Source organism: Pteronotus mesoamericanus, unplaced genomic scaffold (assembly GCF_021234165.1).
Source record: "Pteronotus mesoamericanus isolate MK-2021 breed Mesoamerican mustached bat unplaced genomic scaffold, CSHL_Meso_final contig_24, whole genome shotgun sequence".
Taxonomy (NCBI): domain Eukaryota; kingdom Metazoa; phylum Chordata; class Mammalia; order Chiroptera; family Mormoopidae; genus Pteronotus; species Pteronotus mesoamericanus.
In genome coordinates, this window is record NW_026555100.1 from 22,694,069 (window position 1) to 22,717,156 (window position 23,088).

Consider the following 23,088-nt stretch of genomic DNA (forward strand, 5'->3'; position numbering starts at 1 on the left):
TTTCATTTATTTCCTTGTTTTAGAGACCATGTTTTTATGAGGCTGACCTTTTGGCAACGCAGAGCACACAGTTATTCATCTATACCAGAGCTTATGGATCTTCAAAAGTATTTTTTGACAAATTGTAATCACACTGACTGAAATTTGTATATACTATCTCTTTAGAAGCTTCTAATTTGTCACTGTTAGAGTATTTATTAACCTCTTAAGCCTTTAAAAATCTGCCCTGATATCTCTGTCTTATCCAGTGGTCAGAGGTAGATTTAGTAAATTAGCATTCACAGGTCATTTTGTGCTACTAGAAATTTAATAATACCACTGTCATGAAAACGTGAAGTTATATTTAAAAATGTATTCTCTTTCCTAGAAAGGTAAAATTTCTAAGTTAATACAATAAATGATAAATATAAGTTTGAAATACTTTACAGATATGTACATAGAAAAAATATAATATTAACACATTCTAAAAAGCATAATTAAAATCATATCTCTCTAGTAACAGAATATAAAAATAAGTCTTAAAAATAAAGATATTCCCAGTGGATTTCTTTTTTCAAAATACAGTAAGTTCTCACATACTATTCTGAACTCTGTATTTTTTCCACTGACCTTTTTTCTTTCCTTGTTGCTACGTCACTGTTACTTTATAGTATCTATTTTGTATTTAGTAATTGGTAAAGCAAATTTTCTCTTCCTAAAACTCTTTTTTCAGAAATATTTGGATGATGTTTTTAAACATTTATATTTTATACAGACTTTAAAATAAATTTTCCTCTCCTAAAGAAATCCACATTGGGACTCTGGCAGAGTTTTATTTACATTTATACATTGAACTCAGAAAAAGGACTTTCTGATTATATCAATTTCTACAAAAGAACATGGCATGACTCTCCACTTCTTCAGATCTAGAGGTTTTTTGTTTGTTTGTTTTTTGTCTTTAAATAAGATTTTTCATCTTTTTCACTTGGAACCTGACATTTTAAAACAGTATTCTTAGGTGTTTTATATTGTTAGTTTCTTTTATTAGTCGCATTCCTTTCCCATTTCTATTTCTCACTGGGAAAGAAAAAAGGTATTGATTATTGTATATTTTTAGTCTGCTTACCATAGTAAATTCTCTTTTGATTTTAAAATTATTATCATCTCCACAACTCCCAGTATCATCCTTCCAGTTCCTGCCTCACATTCCCCACCTTCCAGCCAAACTGGCCTCCTTTCCATTCCCGAATACCTCATCTCCCTTAACATGCCTCCCTGAGCCTGGCAAGCTTGTCCCCAACTCCTTGCCTGGCTCACCCCTGCTTATCCATTAGAGCCCAGTCTATGTGCCCCTTCCTCAGGGATGCCACCTAAATTAACTGGAGCAGGTTCCCTGTATGTACCTCTTCAACCAAGGACCTAGCACTGTTTATAATTTATACATTATTTGTTTAATGGCCCCATGTTCCTCCAACTAAATCAGAAGAGCAGGTCCAAGGCTAGATTTGCTCCTCATTTTACCCTAAAGGTGTGGCACATAGGAGGTGCATGGTACAGGGGTGGCCGGCAGAGCGGCAGAGTCTAGGCTTTAACTCTGCTCAACAAGTCATACTGCCTTGGTTTCAAAACAGAAGCTACCGGCTGTGGGAAAGGCTCAACTTTTTCATCTGCAAAAATGGGGATGGTGAGAATGCCCACTCACTCTGTGGTATTAATGAGATAGTCAAAGATTCATTTATCACAATGCCTGGCACATAGTGAATAACGTGTTTGGCTGTTCATGACTTCTTATTCTTCTCATTAGCAGTACTGTCATCTTAGTCCTTATGAAGTGCTGTGTTTTATAAACATTCCTACCCCAAAACAAAGTCTGGATTTTCTTTCTGTTCCATAGAAGTAGATAATATATTTTCAACCCCATTATCACTTTCTGAGTGGGAATTTTGGTGAAATGGACACAAGTAACACATGTCAATAATACCCATCAGGTCTTTCATAAATTGTGTGAATGGCTTATTTCTGAAAAGGTGGCTCATGGCAGCATAAATTGCTAAACACTGCTGTTGATGTAAAAAACAAAAAATTCCATCACGGTTTTATAGGGAACATCATATGAAATCTAATTTTCCCTAAAACATATTTCCATCTTGGCAACTTAGAAACTGCTTATAGTCTTTCAAAATATAATATACTCAAAATAATGCTTGCTTTTGATAATATTTTCTGTGCATATAAAGTTTAAAAAATGATTTCATTTCCAATTTTTAATATTATAAAATTTCCTCATATTATCTGACCTGAATTGGATATACTTAGAAAAAATGGATGCAATTTTCTTGCAATAAAAAATAATACATAGATATTTTTAAATGTAGATGGTAAAAATCAAAGATCAGAAGAGTGACATAGTAAAAAGAAATTAAAAATATTTTAAAAAGTAAAATTTGTAAGTTATAGCCTACCATCAAGTTTAGTGCCTAGTTGAGTAACATATATCAAAATAGAAGAGATGCATAACATAAGGAAACACAATATATTAAAATGAGATTACAATATTTGCCAATTAATGAGCGTCTAGTATATACCAGGAACTATATTAAACAATTCACACAAACCTCATTCAATGCATTTAATAGAAGGCATCTTAGATTTACACCAGGGGATAAAGGTTAGGTAACACACCCAAAGTCAGACATAGCTAATGAGTTGCAGCCCTGCCAGGAATTTGAAAAAAGATCCGGCTGGCTCCAAAGCCCATGTTTTTTTCCACAACAGTCCACTGTTGATATACTCTGCTGTCTCATTTTAATTGCATAATAGTTCTAAATTAATTTTAATGCAAAATAACTTCTGAGTAGTAAGTAGTCATAATGTCTCTCTGTCGATCATTATAAAATATATTTAACAGTTAATAAAAACAGCATTGATATATTAATGATTACCCAATTGAAAAGATAATTCAATAGCCCATTTTGATTTCCAGACTATTAGAATTCTTATCCATTGCTACCTTCTAGACTTGTTATGCTGCTTTATAATAATGCTACATAAAAATCACAAATTATTCAATGCCAAGTTCATTCAATGACAGACTTGTGTTGCCATTACACTGTCATTTTATCTCTACTACAATGGTGTTTAATACCATTATGCTAGTCTATGCAGGTGTCTAAAAGCCAACCCTGTGTACTCAGAGGCGCTGCTCCTGTGAAAGACCATATACTGTCTTACCTAATATTGATGTATCTGAATCCCTTCTAGTATGAGGGGCAGTATAAATTTCTTGTAAGAGAATATCACTCATACAAACTGACAATATTGATACTTACTATGTATGCTTATTTCCTTTATAGATCAAAGGACAATGGCTAAAGCAGATATCATTTGTATTCAGGTGTAAAGTATTGCATCATGCAATACAAAGAGCCTAATAACTCCATGTTGTTGTTGAACTTATTTCTATTCATACATAGCTGTTATGATACTAGTTTCCCACAGAACATCTGCCAAGTTAGCAGAGTCTCATATAATATAGGTTTAGACATGGAAAAAGAGAAGAAAAAGAAAGATGATGTCATTTTTAAAAACTGAGCTTTCTGCCAACAACTTTTTAGTTTTTGTTTAGTTTGAAAATTTTTTTAGTTTTTGGCAGATCAGGGTATTCGATAATTTCTGATAGACAAATATATGAGATTTTGAAAAACACATTGAGTGTGAGATTATTTTATAACTAGAATTATAAGGTAATGTAAAATATATTTACTTAAAATCTTTCACCAAACACATATTGCCTCTTAACACTTAGCATACTTCTTTATAGCAAGTAAATGTCAATGTATTAATATAAATGTCTAGGCTTAACATGCACATTGTTTTTAAAAATAAAACCTCATATTCATCCATTTCTGTACCAGTATTAGTTGATTTTAGCATAACAATTAGTTACCATGTACTATTGCAGAGGTAGCTACTGTTTGGCAGATTAACAGATATTTTATAAAGTTGCCATTGATTAATAATTACTGTCAAAGCTATGCAGTTTAGTATTGCTCACTTTTTAAGCATTTTTGGCAGAGTTAGAAATTTATTTCAATGAAATCATAGAGCATAAAACGTATCCAAAATATTTGCAAATAACAATTTTCTGTGCACTGACTCTGATATCCTTTGAACTTCATCACTGGAATCTTCATCATCGCTGTATCCCAAAGTAGAATCACTGTCAGTATCTGAATAATCCATAGGAAGGCTTTAACATTGACTCTTCTTGTTCTCAAGTAATTCTCTTGTATTTCATAGCTGATAGAGAACTCAACTGTTGATTGATATCCCAGGGGAAGACAGAGTGCATGAGGCCAAAGTAGACTGTAGTTCATGCAGAGTTTCTGTTTGAGTAAGGGCTCTCCCTTTGCAGCTTTAGAGCAATGTGACTGTCATCAACAGAGTCTTAGCATTCCCTCAGTGCCAGCCTTCTGGCACTACTCCAACCGCCTAGGGACTTAAGATAATCCATGGGCCAGAGCCCTTCATTCCCAGTCAAATGCAGGAGTTTAATGTTCACAGTGATTTGGATCGCATATGACAAAATAAATCCCTTTCATCTCAAAATCAAAGTCAATCTTACTACAACAAGGAGGATATTTAAAATTAATAAGATGTGACAAGCATCAAAGGGCCACTTAAAGTGAAATTATACTTTGAATTAATTATGGACTAGAATTGTAGAGTTTATGGCAAATTCAACTGTGGTATGTATAAGTCTCGTCCCAGAGCAGTTGTGTTCTTGAAAAATAAGTTGCATCAGGTCATTTGCTAACCTCCCTTTTATTTAGTCATGGAGCTTTTCCAGCAACCTTTACATCTCCTACATTCTAATAGAACACACATACAAAGTGCAAAATGAATTAAGACATGCAGATAAATACGCGTCTTCTAAACAACGTTGGCACATAATAAACAACCAATAAATGATAGCTTGTTCATCATAGCTGCTATTGTCATCATCATCATCCTTTTAGGGTCCTCTAAGGTCCAGGGAGCATGTGACTCTTTTGAATACACTTTCTCTCATGAAACCTATTTCCCCAAGTTTCTATAATAGTACCTGTCTTCCAATTCATTTCTGACACCACTTTCTCAATTTATTTTCTTGACTCCTCTTCCCTAGTTCACTGAAATCTAGGTGTTTCTCCAAAATTCTCTTTTTGGCCTTCTTTGTTATTGCTTTTATTTTTCTTATTAGGGAAATCCCACAAAAGGCCATGGCATCAGCTATTAGATTTATATTAATGACTTCTAAGTCTCAACTTCTAACATTTACCTCTCTCTTACTGGACATCCCTGTCTGGAAGTTGCACTGCAACCTTTAATTCAAATGTAACTCATTTTCTCTTAACTTCAAAACCACTCTTCTTCCTTGGCTCCCTTGTCTTGGTAAGTGACACCACCATTCCTGCATTCACCTACGCTCAAAAGATTAGGTTCATTTTTTACTTTTCGCTCTCCATCAGTGCGTACGTTTGATCACATTGGTCCTACCGTTGCCTTTTCTCTGACTCGTATGTCTGCACTTCTTTTGCATTTCCAAAGCCAGTGTTCTGGGCTGTCACCCTCTCTTCCCTGCAACGCTAACATGGCCTCATTACTGGTCTCACTGCCTCCGCTCTTTTCTTGTCTAACATATCTCACTTGCACATTTTCAAATATAAATGTAGTCATGTGAACTCTTTGCATGAGAGCTTTCAAAAGAAACATTCAAAAAAGGAACATTCCTACACTTTCGCTTAGAGTTTGAGGGTCTCTACTAGCTGACCTGTCCAGGCACTATATGGACTTTTACAGACTATCCTTGACTGCACTTGAGACAAATAAGTGTTTCTTTGAAATATGCCAGCTGATACCTGCATGCCCATGCACATGCAGAGGCCTCTTCCAGCGGCCTTCGATTCCAATTCAGATGTTCATCCATGCAAACTGCCATAAACTCGCAATAGCATATTTATTTATTTTCTAATACTTTCTTCTATTTTTTTTTATTTTTGGGGGTTTTTTTTTGGTCCTTGTTCTTTTTTCTGTTTTTTGTTTTCTTTCAACAGCATTTTTAAAGAAAAAAATTTCCACAAAAATGTCTACCTTTAATTACAGAAAAAGTTTGAGAGTGAGAAATAGAAAAATACTGTAACATCAGATGCCAAGAGATAACTGAGATTAATAATCCTTCAAACACTTTATCATTCTTAACTATTCATATGTATCATGAATATAATAATTTGAGTAGTTATTTTAAAACAAAAAGGAATAAAACATGTTTACTGACAGCTATTATATTCTGAATGTCTGATCCCTGAGGTCTAGTGGAGACAGATGTTAAATTAATATGCAGATGTATAATACAAAATACTGTTCCAGCAGCATGCAATCAGAGATATATTAGGGAACATCTCACTTGGCAATTCAGAGGTCAGACAATCTTCTGAGCACATTAAAAACAAAGCCCTGAAGGATGAGTAAGTTGGGTGATGGAGATGAGTCACGAGATGTATTTGCTAGAAAATAAGGACAACATATCCAACATCCCTGAGGTAGAAAATATTGAGGAAAAGAAGGCAGAGACCAGGAGATGTAGGAGAGGAAGACAGGGCCACATCATCAGTGCCTGAAAGCTACTCAAATATTTATTAAAAAAAAAAAAAGATTGGCTAAGTGAGCCATTTTTTCTTTACCAAATAAAATCTAAACAATTAGTTGAAAAGCGTATGCTCAATTCGGGAAGCAACTTATAGGTCATAATGAAATAAAGTATCAAAAAAATCATTTTAGATAAATGATTTTAAAACATTGATGGCCTTTTCACTTATTAAAGTAAATGTTACTATAGAGCCATTTATATATTAAAGAACACACATAAACAGAGAATATGATCTCTGCCCTTCAGAATCTTCCAATTTAGAATATAGGAGTAATAAAAAAGCAAATGCATAGAAATCAATGTATTATCAAACATATTAAAATATATCAAGTCATGATTTACACAGAATAAGTACAGATCTACTTTGTGGAGTTTACCCAAGGAAGTCTCTGGTTTCTCATCGGTAATAGGGACTCATGATGTGACCTTAAAGAAAATTCTTCTCTGAGCAGAATGATTATAAGTGTTATCTAGAAAGTAACTCCAAAGTTTATCCTTCTTGGTAGCACTGGTGAATATTTACATTTACAGTATCAGTTCACTTCCTGAGAGAATGCAAATTCTCTTCTGTACCCATGGAAGGTCACAATAGTGAAAAGAGAGCAATGAATTTGGAAGAAGTCAATTTGCATTTCTTTTTTCATACACTCCTGCTGCATTGGTGGCATGATGAATTTATGTGGCGCGTAAACTTCGCATTCTGCAGCATGCTTCAAAGGCAATAAACATAGACATTCATTAGGTTGAACCCAATAAACTTGTCTTTTTTTAGGTTAAAAAATGATCTTCTATTGGCAGTCTCATTTGGATCAATCTAATACACGGAATTAGTAAAAGTGAAAGAGGAAAAAAATCAATGGCATAAAGATACATACCACTACTTATTTTCTGTTGTGCTCCCTTTAGGACACTCGCTAGCTTAATAGAGATTTAACAGTTATCCACACTGCTTCCATATTCTGTATTTTAATGCATTCATTCCTCTGAATGTTGATGTGATAGATGGCTTTTGCTCTTCTACCTAGTCACTAAAGATCAGTCTCTCTATAGTCCACCATAAGTAGGGTAAAAAAACAACCACTGAAGCTTTTCAGAATCCTAGTTTTGTTGCTGTGATGGTGGTTGTTGCTAGAGTACAAATGGTATTTACTCTGTGCTCTGGCTTCAGATTAATTAAATTTTTTGCAAAGTTTTACAAATTTAAAGAATGTTTCCCCAGAGTATATTTTATGCAGAGAAGGAAGAACATGTTATTCCTGTTTATTCTGTTATATTATTAGTTGTTTGGAAGTATATATTTAAATATTATAATGTCATTTTTTAGGGGCCCATTTGGTCTTTCTCTTAATGATTCAGAGATATTTTAAGAAAAAAATGATTTTACTCTATTAAAATGTTAAAAATCAAACCTGGATAATAACATAACCAGTTCATTTAGTAAAATCAAACACTCACTTTCTTCTTAATTTTATGTTTCCCCTTCTCTGATCCATACTCCATAAAATAATCTAGATTAAGATAAATCAGGTGGTTTGTTTTACTTTTCAGAGAGTCCTCATGCAATTTTGTAATTTAATTGGCCAAAAAGGTTTGAATTTTAGGAGAAGATATTTTAAGTAAATTATTTCATGGGTGTCTCATGGGTCATGAGGACTTTAAATAATAAAATAATGCTTTGATCTTTTCCTTTTTCTTTGTTTCTTCTAGTTTGCAGAGCTGAATATTAATTCTTCAATTTATCCTATCTTTAAAATGGAGAGAGAGGAAGCAAGTTAGAATGATGACAGGAACTGATGTACTAGTACACCTCAGTGAGGCATATTTGAAAGGAATGTCAAGCTGCGTGGTCAGATATTTCAAAGGTCGCCTAACATGCCTTCAAGCCAGGAGGGTGTTCGTTCTCTCCTGTAAAGATTTCTAGGCCACATGTCAGAAGAGAGTCTTCTATTTCACGTTCTAATGCCAGCCTAGTGTGTGACCTTGAGAAAACGCCCTATTCTGTCTCATTTTTCACATGTGAAATGGTGATTGAAATGTCTGTTCTATTGTCCTCTGTAATTAGTTAGAATTTTACTCACATGGACACTTAAATATCTTTTTATTTATTGATTTTAGACAGAGAGAGGAAGGAAGAGAGAGAGAGAGAGAGAGAGAGAGAAACATTGATTTGTTGTTCCACTTAATCTATGCATTCATTGGTTGATTCTTGTATGTGCCCTGACCAGCAACTGAACTTGCATCCTTGGTGTATAAGGACAACACTCTAACCAATTGAACTACCTGTCTAGGGGCCAACATGGACACTTTTTAGAAGTTCTAATTATTAACATTTTCAATGTTCCTAAGACAATTTATACTGAATGCCAGCATATTTCTTTATGTAGAAAAGGATATTGTAAGCCTATAATTGTGATGAATATGTAAGTCGTATATCATGGCACAGATTTTAAAATCGTATTTTTAATCTGTAACCAAAAAAAATGATTATCACATAGAAATCAGACATATTCATTTTAAATAATATAATCACATAATCAGAAGTCAAGAGCAATGTAAAAATGTCTATAAAACCATATTTTGATCATTAAAATTTAGATTTTAATTGGTCTTTTTTAAGGAAGAGAAATATCCAGAATTTTAAATAGAGTTAAACTGTAAAAGATCTCTTTTTCATTGTTACTTGCTCAGTAAATATTTCTTATCATATATTAGTTGAATAAACATATTTTTGGTGATTTTTTAGAACTCAGTGCATCTAATATGCTATAACTTGATGCCTATGTACATACAAGATGAATTTGAATAAAGAGTGCTAAATCCAGATCACTGCATACAATATAAACTCCTACAGTTGCTGTTAGTTAAAAAAAGTAAACAGGGTGTTGGACCTACTAAATATACCAAGTTTACCAAGAATTTTGGTATACTAGACATGCCTTATCTGTCCTGCCCCTAGGATTTAAACTATACATAATATAATGGTTTTAAATCATTTAAAAATATTATACAGTTTTGATATGTAAATATTTGAAGGCTAAGTTATTTAATATGTAAAGAGTTCCAATAAATCAATAAAAATATATAAAACAACACCCCACTTTAAAAAAAAACAGGTGAAGACTAAGAACAGATAGCTCACAGACAAGGAAAAAATGGCTTTTAAACATACAAAAATATGTCTTATCTCACAGTGAGAAGTGTAAAGACATGTAGAAATATAATTTAGTACAACCTTTGTAGATAATTCAAGTTCCTGTAACAATTCAGCACTACTTATTAAAATTTCCTTGCAGTTACCCCTACATACTTGCTCAGGTGCTTTTAGAAAATAATGACATTAAAAGAATATTTCTACAGCATATAAAAGTTGAAAACATGTACTAACAAAGTTGAAAGTATAACTATCAATGTGGGACTGATAAAATTTTATACAATAAATACATGGTAATGTTAAGATATATGAAAGTAATGAAAGAAAACATATATATATATATATATATATATATATATATATATATGATCTCTGTGATATCTCAAGTGGGAAGACCATAGTGCAGAACCATGAGTGCATGCTCTTATTTATGTAAAATACACACACAAACTAATAAATATACATCAAAATACATGGATCTCTTTGGGATGCATTAGAAAAAAATAATTACCCTCAGGGAAGAGAATGTGTGATTAAAGGTCAGATGAAGTTTTCAAATTTTATATTATATACTTGAATTACCTTTCATAAAATAAGTCAATTTTAAAGTAAATACTGTATATCTAATAATAGAAATTGACTCTTACAAGCAATTTGTGGGTGGAGAGGTTGGCGATGTCGTTTGCTCTCCTAAAAGGCCTCTTCTGTGCTGACTGCATGGTTAGCTGCTGTCCATGCCTGGGCCACCCCTTAGCTCGCTCCTCAGAGCCACCCCCTGCCAGCAGGGCTAGAGCTTACTCACACTGGCCTATTCTGACTACACTGAAGAGGCACCAGCTTAGCAGGTAGAGCAAGTAAAAGCGTATGGCACAGTTTCAGCCAGTGTCACTTACAGCACTGCCTTTTGCCCCACTTTCCCTGGCAGCAATTGTAGGAACTAGATGACAAACTAAGAAAGGTATTTTTTTCCGAAGGGACATCTACTTCTTAAGTTAATATCCTTTGCAACTTTTAGGGTGGCACTTTAGATCTCTCAAAATATTAAGATACCAACTGCACGTGTACATACAAAACATTTCATATAGATATCCATGTATGTATCTAATGATTAAGATTTTTATATTTAATAATTCTTTGAGATTGCATTTTAACATTTCTACTAGTAATTGGGGAATAAATTTTCTCTTAAAATTTTTCATACTTTATTCACAGAAGGTACATTAACCACATATATTAAGTCATGGTAAATCTTTGCATTGAAAGAGTAGAGCATAGTAATTAGAACAGATTCAAGAGTTACTTCAAATAGGTTGAAATATCAGATGTGCCATTAATTAAATGTACCATCTTGAGTAAGATTTCTGCTTATCAATTTTCTTGAGGAAAAAAATTAGGAAAAATAATAGTAGTTGATAGGGCCAATGTCACAAAGAATAAGCAACTAAATATAAAAAGTACCTAGATCAGTCTCTGACTACTAAAATCACTCAATAAACATTATATAATGCTATTATTATCATTATTTTATTAGTTCCTTGTTGTTATTATACCATGTCTAACCCCAATAGATTCTAATGACTTGTTTACCATCATTACTTTCTTACCTTTTCTATTAATCTAGTAAAATCCTCAAGAATTAATGGTCATTTCTGCATAATACCTCTGTTTATAATATAAAAACATGCTTCAAAATGCAATTAAGGATTTCAAATTATATTGATAACATTGTCTACTGTGGCCTACTCTTGACTCTTAAACCTGCAGAAATTAATTAAAATGTCTTCATGCTATAATTCAGAAAAGAATGACATTCATTCATTCATACAATAAAGAAGGGTTGCCAGATTAGCATATAAAAACACAGGTCACCTATTTTAATTTGAATTTCAGATAACCAATAAAGACTTTCTTTTACTTTAAATGTGCCCCCATATAAAAATGTACTTCCAATAAAAATATTCATTGTTCAGGGCAGAAGCATAAAATGGAGCAATAACAGCCTCTTCAACAAATGGTGTTGGGAGAGCTGGATGGCTACATGCAAAAAATTGAAATTGGATCATCAGCTGACACCATACACAAAAATAAACTCAAGATGGATAAAAGACTTAAATATAAGTCGCAACACCATCAAAGTCCTAGAGGAGAACATTGGCAGGAAACTCTCAGATATCCCATGCAGCAATTTTTTCACTGATATGTCTCCTAAAGCAAGGGACATAAAGGAAAGAATAAACAAGTGGGACCTCATCAAAATAAGAAGCTTCTGCACGGCTAAAGAAAACATCAGCAAAATGAAAAGGGAGCCAACCATTTGGGAAAATATATTTGCTAATGATACATCAGATAGAGGTTTGATCTCCAAGATATACAAAGAACTCACTCGACTTTACTCCAAGAAGACAAACGATCCAATCAAAAAATGGGCAAAGGACCTGGGCAGATGCTTTTCTAAGGAGGAGATACAGAGGGCCCAGAGGCATTTGAAAGGATGCTCTGCATCACTAGCCATTAGAGAAATGCAGATCAAAACCACCATGAGGTACCACCTCACACCGGTCAGAATGGCCATCATAAACAGATCCACAAACAACAGGTGCTGGCGAGGCTGTGGAGGAAAGGGAACTCTAGTCCACTGTTGGTGGGAATGCAGACTGGTGCAGCCACTATGGAAAGCAGTGTGGAATTTCCTCAGAAAGCTGAAAATGGAACTGCCTTTTGATCCAGCGATTCCCCTGCTGGGACTATACCCTGAGAACACCAAAACGCCAATACAAAAGAACCTATGCACCCCAATGTTCATAGCAGCACAATTTACAATAGCCAAGTGTTGGAAGCAACCTAAATGCCCATCAGTAGATGATTGGATCAAAAAATTATGATACATATACACAATGGAATACTACGCAGCAGAAAGAAAAAAAGAACTATTAAACTTCGCAACAGCATGGATGGAACTGGAGAGCATCATGCTAAGCGAAATAAGCCAGGGGGCGAAAGACAAATACCATATGATCTCACCTATAAGCGGAACCTAACCAACAATGCAAAGAAGCAAGGCAAATATGACCAGCCACACTGAAAGGAAAAGAAATCAACAGAGACAAGAGGGAAGGGGGGGCAGGGAAAGGGAAGGGAAGGGGAAAGTCAAGGAACATATAGCAAGGACTCATGGACAAAACCAAAGGGGAAGAGCTGAGGGAGGGAAGGTGGGAGGGGGCAAGGGAAAGAGGTGGGGGGAAGGCAGAGACAAATGTATTTAAAAAGTAAATAAATTAATTAAAAAAAAAACAACAAAAATTCTATGAAACCACCAATAAAAAAAATAAATAAATAAAATGATCAGTAGCCAATTAAAAAAAAAATATTCATTGTTCACCTGAAATTCAGATTTAACTAGTATCTTGTATTGAATCCGCTAACCCTAAATAAAGTTTCTGAATATAGAGTCTGATGCAGGTGCTATGCTAGGTGATGGATATGTATGGAGGTAAAGGACAAAATACTTGCCCTTCAAGACAGTACAGTCTTGCAGGTAAGACAGATTGCTGATAGCTATAATACAGAAGGCAGTGCCATCGGAGTACATAGGAGGCATGAACAGAGTGACACAGAATCACAAGGAAATGCCCTACCCCTGACTGTGAGGTGAGAGGTGGAGGGGCATGGAAAGCTATGAAAACAAGTGATACCTCGAATAAGAACTCATGTGCAAGTAGAAATTTACCAACAGAGAAAGTGAGGTGGTCATATCACCAGGAATGGCCTGTAAAAAAGCACGAGAAACTCATGTATAAAGAACAAGTAATTCGTAATGGCTGAAACCCTAGAGCAAAAAGAGAAGTGAGAAATGAGGCCTACCAGGCTGGAGCTGGAGAAAGTATAAATGTTCATATATCACCTATATAAATATCTTTCAAAATTCAACAGATTGTATTACCACATTAAACCTATATAAAAACAGGATTAGCAGGAGGAAAGCATGGACAACATGCTCCCCAGATGTCAAGGATTTATTATTTTTTTCTGTTAGAGACTAAGGTGAATTGCTAGGAAAAAGCATTAAATCCTTCCTAGATAATTGTAAGAAGAAAAATATTTACATGAAGTTAGTGGTAACAATGTTAGTGCCAAGAAGTTTTCCCTGATTCATACCACTGAGTTGCTCTAATTATTCCCTGTACTCAATAAACTCAATGCACCCATATTTCCATTTAGATGACAGTAACTAACAGATATGAGATGTTTAGAAATCGATTCTCTAGTTGTCCTTCATGTTCTGGGTCCTGCAGAATTCTGTTTTTCACTTACCACACTCCATTCAGAGCCACTTTGTGAATGCTGAGGCGCCGGTGCACTAAGTATTACCCTTATGTTAGTAAACAATCCTTAATTGTGTGCCTACTACAGGGGAAATACTAGGAATGAAGGCAGCAATAGACCTGAACTAGTACCTTGAATTTACAGCTGCAAATCATGAGATACAAATGGTAACAGAATAGGGCCCTTCTAAAAACCGTTGTGGCTATTTTGGAGCTACCAAAAATTTTAGCTTCATTGATACTTGTGAGAACCTTCAATTACTGAGAGCTTCTCTGTGCCAGGTACTTGCTGCTTAAAAGTGAAATCCTGTAGTAATGCCATCATGTGGGGTCAGAAAACTATGCCCCTGTACTAGCCATCAGCTTGTTTTTTGTACAGGTCTCAAGTTATGAACGAGTTTTACGTTGTTAAAGAGTTAAAAATTAAAAAAGCAAAATCAACAAAAGAAGAATTTGTGACAGAGACCATATGTGATCTGCAAAGCCTAGAATATTTACTGTCTGTCTCTTCACAAAGTTTGCCTATACCTAAACAGATGAAGGAATTGAACCTGAGAGAGATTCAAGGATCTACCTGGAGCAGTCATACAGTTAAAAAGTGACAGATATGAATTTTAAATCAGATTTACCTCTTCCCAGTGCCCACACACCTGCCACTCACTGTGTTGTCTTTCTGACCTCGGAAGTTTCTATACTTGCCAATTGAAAGGCTGTGGGCAGAGAGGGTTTTCATGCAGATTTGTTTGCTTTGACCATCCTAATTGGGTAACAACATAGACCTGAACTCATATCCACCTAACTAGGAGTCCACTGTTATACTAAAAACAACAAAACAAAACAGAATAAAAACAAAAACACTGCCCTGCCAGGCCCTTCCATTCTTGTGATTTCAAGCAACTGCCTCCCGAGGGCAGACAAGTTCTGAGGCCCAAGTGATTAATTAATATTTTCTTGGCACTAACAAAAATGAAATCTACACTGCAGCTAATTACTCAGTGATTCAGCAATAGCTTACTGTAGTTTTTAACACTGCCTAAAACTAGCTCGAAAGAAAATGCTCAATAAATATTATACCATGTAGTTTAACAAAACATCATACCGTTTGATAGATTTTGAAGATCATACAGCAAATAACCTGTGAATTAAATACTGTTTTAAAAAAACAATCTTAATAAAGGTATCTAGTTGTTTTAATTAGGTGTGTCTACAGCACTATTCTCACAACCATCAGTTGTTATAGTCATTCTTAGTCACAAAATTGAGAAATCTATCTTATCTTGCAACCAGATAGTCATAGCTGTCTACTATTTCAATCTGTAGAGCAGAACAGTCATATCACTCCACCAGACACATATTGGATTATTTTTTATCTGCCCTCAGATTGTGGGTTGAACAAAGTACCCAAATCTTCTTTAATTCAAAATGCATTTAAATGGTTAGTTTCATTCTTATTTCCCTCCCTCCTGTCCTCTTCTTTTCCTTCCTTCCTTCCTTCCTTCCTTCCTTCCTTCCTTCCTTCCTTCCTTCCCTTCTTCCTTCCTTCCTTCCTTCCTTTCTTTCTTTCTTTCTTTCTTTCTTTCTTTCTTTCTTTCTTTCTTTCTTTCTTTCTTTCTTTCTTTCTTTCTTTCTTTCCTTCCTTCCTTCCTTCCTTCCTGCCATCCATCCATCTAATTACTGTCTAAAATGTGTATGAAAACATGTTACACACTCTAACAGTCATAGTGATGTATAATGTATAGTCCTTACTCTCAAGAAAGTCATAGTTTAATACAGTATGAAAGGTTGGAAACAAACTTTTATTTAATGCTAATAATAGATAGATTAGCAACTATAAAAATAACTTATTTAATAATAAGTAATATTTATCGAGTGATCACCATATGTCAATTTCTGAAATGGGGATTTATACTTCTAAAGTTGATTTAGTTAATATTATACATTCTCAGTTTGATGGATACAGAAACTGAGGTAAATGGAGATTAAGCAATTTTCCCAATGCCATAAATCTAATGAGTGGCAAAGCAGTGATTCAAATCCAGATAGTCGGAACATAGGCAACATATGCTACAGTATGATCATAAATTACAGTATTTGATCCTCACAAGAACCCTATAATATACATTCTTGTAATGCTATCTCATATTATCGTAATCACAATTCTCCAATAATCCTCTTTACTCCAAGTCCACCTAGGTGAACCTTTAATAATCTTTCTTTTTGCCTCTAGGCTTTCATGCTCACAGCTGTTTATACATAACTGCTTGGAGTTCGGTAGCAGAGCCAACTGGCCCTTACTAAGCTGCCCAGTCAGATTCTCTTTAGAGGAAACTGGGAATGAAGGACACTTGTACATGAGAACAAGTAAACCTTGAGAGCTCTGGCTGACCTTTGCCACTACATGGATAGAAAAGACAAAGAAAACAGGTTTACTGCAAGAAAGATTGAGAGATGTGCATTGAAAAGCTGAGATAGGAGAGAAAATCCTAGTTGTTTTTGAATGGATTTTTGGCTGTTCATTATAGTTTTTGAGAGGTCCAAGGAACTTTGGGTTATCCAACAGATAGATAGCTTGTTATCCACCCAATATGATCCTTTTCTGAATCATACTAGTGTGAGTTGGACTTTGTTACTCTCAATTATTACTTACAAGTGTAATTATAAATAATAATTATTACGTATATCATACAGATGCTTACCTTCATTTTTCAGTTTGGGGGAATTGAAGCTCCAAGACTTAATGTGAGAAGTGCAAAAACAATTGTGATACAAGGGGAAAAAAATTGTAAATCCCACAAACTAAGTGTGTGTGTGTGTGTGTGTGTGTGTGGATCTGGAAGGAAACTAAAGAAACTGTGTACAGATAGAAAACTTATGAACAGCTGTGGAAAAACATGAGACATTTGCCAGGTCTTAAAATATTTACAGAATTTGTTTTTGTACCGATAGAAAAAATGTTCTAAATAGAGGCTATAGCATGGACAATGGAGTATGTTGATAAACTCAATTTCACTGGAATGAATTTGGATGGAGGACCCATGGAAGATTCAGCAGGCGAGGTAGACTGGGGCTATACTATAGTGGACAGAGAATATTAAGTTGTGACATGTGTACATTTTAAATATTTATTTAAGGGTAAGCACGTGACATGATCATAAGCTTTAAAAAGATCCTTCTGGCAATGTCAAGATGTATATGAGAAGGAACAAAATATGGGAAGATGACTTATGACTTTAATGAGAAGACAAACAGCCTGAAGAAGTAACTTCTCAAGAGGCATAATGTCTTCATTAGGCATGTAAATAGTCTGTCTCAACATAACTCCCTATCAACACCCTTTCCCAAAAGCCAGGAACACATATACACACACGCACATGCATACACACGTGCACTCACACACACACATACACACACACAGAAAGCATAAAATAATGTGGATAATCAGAGTTATAAGGACCACCAACACCAAATATGCTGAAATAACACATACTCTACTGTGTCACAGACAATTAAAGATTACGTATAGCCTTAGTTTTCTCATCCACAATTGTGTTTCTAGGCAGAGAGCAGGGAAGAAGTACAGCACAGAGGACCCAGACAATTATACTACAATGTAATTATAACTAAGACTAAATAGGCAACAGTATGCCAGAACACAAAGGGAGCAGCTGGAGCCACATTGTCGGGAGCACTGCAGGCACAGCCTTCGCAGAAGAACTTATGGTTGGGTAGAGTCTTAAAGAAGAAAGCCAGCCAAGCAAGGTAAGACATGGGGAACAGTGGAGTTGGGCAAGAAGTGGGTAGGCATTTTAGGCAGGGAGGATCCTGTGAGCTAAAGCAGACAGCTGAAAAACAGTAGAGAAACTACACTCTTTTCTGTGTCTTTATGGCTGTGAAAGTCAGGGAGTCATGTGATTATCAGCCCAGAAAGGAGGCCAGGAGTCAGACCACAGAAGGACCTAGAGAGAGGTCCAGACTACTTAACACAGGATATAAGCGGTGAACTCTCAAATAACACTGCACAAGTGTCTCCAAGAAACTTTTCAGCGTGGGGGCATTTCACCTTGATCCTCAAGAACAAACTATTTATATCTAGAGAAAGCCTAAAATTAGATAGGATTAAAACATTTCCATAGATATACACAAGATCATCTGTCAGCAATTAACTTCCTGAAGTATATTTAAAATCTCTTATTGTCAAAGCAACAGAATGGCTATAAACACTAATAACCACCACCTTTGCTAAGAGATTTTAATAAGAACAGAAAACATCACAGTACATATTTTGATTTGTCATCAACAAATCCTATAATCCTGGTAAGATTGTCAACAAAGGCTGTCATTACACAGCCAAGGGAGCAACATTGTTATGACAAAGTGTTAGGATAATAGCTGATATTTTTATACACTGACTATTGTGCTAGGCATTGTGCCATGCACCCTAAATAAACTGTCTAAAGAATAAGCTGAAGCTGCTTTCCCAAAATATTTTCCCTACTGCTTTATTTCCTCCTCCTATCTGCAATTCCCTGTACAGTATGATCAAAAAACCATGGACGTTAGTGTTCAACATACTCGGTTATGGACCCCACTCTTTGTGTATCGTTACACAAAGTGCTTCACCTTGTTGAACCTGAGTCTGCTTATCTATAAAAATGGGACTATAATATCTACATTCCAGGGTGATAAAGATTCAATTACATAATCTAAATGAAGCCTTCTGGGACAATTCCAGCACTTATAGGCATTAGTGAGCGTTTCCAGGCCAGGCTGGCTTAGGTACATTTTCAGTCCAACGGAACATATCAGTATGGGGGCATTGGATGCTCTTTGGTAATTCAACTTTCATAAGAGTATGGCAACCCAGAAGATGCAGTTCTACACATAATTAGTCACACAAAGGAGCCACACTGCGACTCTGCTGGGCTGATTGTTGCAGGGTGGTACCGGCATTGTGGGTAAATCATGCTTCTTTTGAGAAATCAGTTTGTTTATATTTTATGAGCTCTTTGTACTTCTGCTGGAAAGCACAACTCCAAACTAGGGCCCAGCTCTAAAAGGCATACTGTGTCTCCCAGAGCAAATTTGGCTTCTGATTTTATACTCTTTTCCGATCTTCTCCCTGACCCTACACATACCATGGTCCTTTTGCCTCAGATCCTCAATATATTTTTCCTAGGGTACCGATCTTTCTTCCTTTCTACTTTCATATTTCTATAAAGAAAATAAACAAAGCAAAACAAAACAAAATAACTATGTGAAATGGGTAAATTTTCAACAGATTACAAACACAGAGGTCTGCTGCCTAGACTTCCTTAACCGAAAATCAGATCCTCTAAAAGGCTGCTTAGTGCCATCTTTGGGAGAAACACATGGTGCGACATGACTCTGAATTTTGCTCCCAAGGTGCAGGGCAAAGGCCTTAAGACATGTGACATGGTGGGGAGGGAGGGGTGCAGGAGGGGAAGGCACAGGACAGATGCAGAGAAGAAAAGGAACCACTGTCCTAACCAAGCAAAGCTCTTGGCACTGCTGCACAGGGACCATTCAGGGGAGCTGTATTGTTGTTGGAGACTTTTGTTGGGATAAGGCCTTTTATATTTAAATAAACAGTAAGTGTTCATTAACTTCCTTTCTCCAGATGGCCAGGAAGTCAAACCGTGTATTTTCCTGATGAGAGAGAGAGAGAGAGAAAGAGAGAGAGAGAGAGATTAATTTGGAAAAATAAGCTGGTTGTAACTCCTTTATCTGGTTTGATAGAAACATTTTTAGAAGCTGCACCTGCCCTAATTAGAAAATGGTTGAGTGGGGTGGGGGAGGAGGAAGGAGTACCCAAACTTTATGTTCAGGGAAATAATGTGGCTTCCCGAATCTGCCTACTACATCTTTGACTGTATGTACTTGGCCACTCCCCCTCTACGATTTGCAAAGACTTGCTGATTATAAGGTTGTACCACATACACATTAATATTGTCCTTCCTCCTCCAAATGAATACAGAATTTCACTTTAGACATATTTAGAATCATTATAACAGCTATCTGAGAAGAAAGTTGCATGAATGGATTATATGCATTTTCAAAACAGCTTTCTAAAAATTTTATATATGTATATTTTTCTTTTATTTTTTATCATTGACATGAATATAGTTATCCCCATTTACAAACCAATCTACAGAATGGGCCAGTGCTGCGCTTTAAACTTAGAACAACATAGTGAACACAATCAGAAGAGAAACAAGCTAGTTGTACTTTTGCCCTGCTTATTTATAGTGCACCAAAAGAGAAACAATTGGCCACGTTATGCATGAAAAAGCAAAAGGGGATCCACTTGGATATTTGGACAAACTTCTAAGCAAACCATACTTAATGAATCTTTAACAGATCATTGTTCAAAAATGTAACAAGGATAGAGGTGCTTCTCTCTTTCTTTGGTGGACATCACAGGGTGCCAGAGATGTCTGAAAAAAATATGTACACACTCAAAAGCTTTCACAAGGTTATTTTACCAGTTATCACAGAGATTAAAAGTGATCACCTCCCATACATCCATGGCTTCCTTAGTATAACTTCATTGTGCTAACAGATATTTTAACATCTTCAACTCTCTTCAAGAGTTTAAAGAGAGAAAGATGGCATATGAGAAAGAATGTATACACGAGATAAGAAAACTAACTCAACATATGTTTACTCTCCATAAAAGTTCTGAGATGTTTGGCTGTCATTCATCTTCTCTGAGTCTTTACCTCCCCTCTGTAAGATTAGTGTATATCAATATTTACTTGGTATGCATTTGTGTGTGTGTACAATTTGAAAAATAGAAATGTTTAACCACGGCAACCCAGATGAGTGCCAACAATAAGATCCATGCTATACTGTGTAAATTCAGTATTTTTTATGATACATTTTTACCATATTGAATCAGATTTGGTGGTTATGACAGTTAAACTCTCCTTCGCACGGCGAATATACTTTCTATCTTATTTCTGGTCTGTGAAATGGGATTAAAGCAGTAAGTAGCAAAATTGTTGTACTGACAAATAATACCCAAAGGTAATGTTGAAAAGCAGCATATTGGTGATGAAAACCTATGGCCCAAAGACTCAGAGAACCTGAGCTTCATAATCCTAAGCAAGATTCACCAAAACTTTGTCACCTTGTTAGTTAAATAGTTGATACTTTTAAAATCTTTTCCCTATTTCCCAGAAATTTTATCTAGGATATTGAGACATGAGGTAAAGTATAACATTTTTAAAACTGAAGTGATGATTTACAGAGATAATTTCAAAAAACCTGTAACAATCTTGTTCATGATATTGTAAATACCTTGAGACGTTGTGGAAGTTGGAGATGGTTTCCCAAATGACTCTCACTGCTCAGCAGGCTTTAATAAAAAATGTGGTCCCTCAGGCTCTCAAACTTGAGAATTTAAAACATTTGAATTTACAGTTTATATTTTGTTATACGTCTTGTTTCTTAACTGTTGTTTAGCAATTAAAATACAGCAGTATGGTCGTGCCTTCCCCCTATGGCTTTAGTCTTTGTCTAAATGTAGTGCTTTGTCAAAAAAGCATCTTTGAGGTAACCTTTCCATGGATTTGCAATGACTTGTGGAAGCTGAGGGGATGTTTCTGCTTCTGGGTAACCTCCTGTTCTGGTCATTCCACTGCTCAGGAATAGCTGCCCGTGTGTCTCTACTGCAAAATTTTCACACCCCACCACTTAACTGCATTCTCTCTGTGCTTTCAAGATCTCATCCAAATCCATTCTCTCTAATGATATGTTCTCCAGCTCCCTTATTTGCACTAGTCTTGGGGGGACCAGGACAACCGATGACATTTAAAGAGAAAGTGAGGCTTCTTATACACACATGCATCGATGTGGCAAGATCAGGTGTGCAAGTAATTTGTTGCTAAAAATAGCTGAAAGGTGCTTTTGAATAATTTATTTTAAGTATACATAAACTAGATTTATACATACACACATAACATACACATAGGGGTGTGTGTATGTGTGGGTGTGTGTGTGTGTGTGTGTGTGTGTGTGTGTGTACACATACTAGAGTAGCTTCAGGATTATTCCTGGAGTAAAGACATTCTCCTTGTCTTTACAATTTTATTTCATGGATTGACAAAAATGGGAGAAGTAACTGGAATTATTACAACTTCAAATTTATGCTGAAGATCTTAATGCTTCTCACAAGGGCCATCCATGATTTGTGCCACAGGATTTAAAAAAAAATCTCTATGAAGTGCTAACCTAAACTACACAATTTAGAACTTGCTTACACACTGTTTTACAGAATGTTGCTCCCTAAGGATTTAAGATACATATATACAAATAAATATAAAAGCATACATATATACACATAAACATATATACATATACATATATATTTAATTTTCCCACTAACCTATGAGTTTCTGGGGGAAGATGGTTGTCTGTTGTATACAGTAAAAAATACAAATTTAGGAAATATTACAAGGTACGTATTTATAGTAAAGAGAAAATTCTTTGAGTATTTGACACTCAAATTTAACTGGGTATCCTGTGTTGTGTCTGGCAAGCCTAATCAAGAAACAAGTAATGCTGAATAGTTTTAATATTGTCAATACACCTGGTTCAGTGCTGGATACCCAGAGGGCTGTCATTAAATACTTATGATTTCAAAGTTTTTTTCTTGCTGGTTTTTTAAAATTCTTATTGAATTTATTGGGTGATTATTGATTGGTTTATAATCATATAAGTTTCAAGTGTACAATTAATTCAATTAATACATCATCTGTGTATTGTATTGTGTGTGTACCACCCAAAGTCTCCTTCAGTCATCATTTATACCCTTTTTCTCAAGACTGGATTATTTCATTGCTATTTTAAAAACAGGAATTGAAAAGAAACAAACAAAAGTAAACATTTACTTCCTGGATGATTCCAAAGAAAAACTAAGGGAAGAG

At 35.3% G+C, this 23,088-nt stretch overlaps 1 protein-coding gene across 4 annotated transcripts in view; it reads right to left on the bottom strand.

Moving 5' to 3' along the window:
• PRKG1 (protein kinase cGMP-dependent 1) overlaps window positions 1-23,088 on the bottom strand; it is a 1,177,478-nt gene that overhangs the window by 142,186 nt on the left and 1,012,204 nt on the right. The window contains exon 1 of one of the 4 annotated variants that reach the window (XM_054572786.1): window positions 10,466-10,532. The exons of 2 other annotated variants lie outside the window; for them this stretch is intronic. Coding sequence is in view for 1 of the 2 variants with exons in the window: in XM_054572785.1 (XP_054428760.1) it covers window positions 4,136-4,221 (86 nt within the window). In the remaining variant the exon portion in view is untranslated. Of the gene's footprint in view, window positions 1-4,135; window positions 4,337-10,465; window positions 10,533-23,088 lie in introns of those variants that run through there. One more of the 4 variants, XM_054572785.1, reaches the window with a different exon arrangement.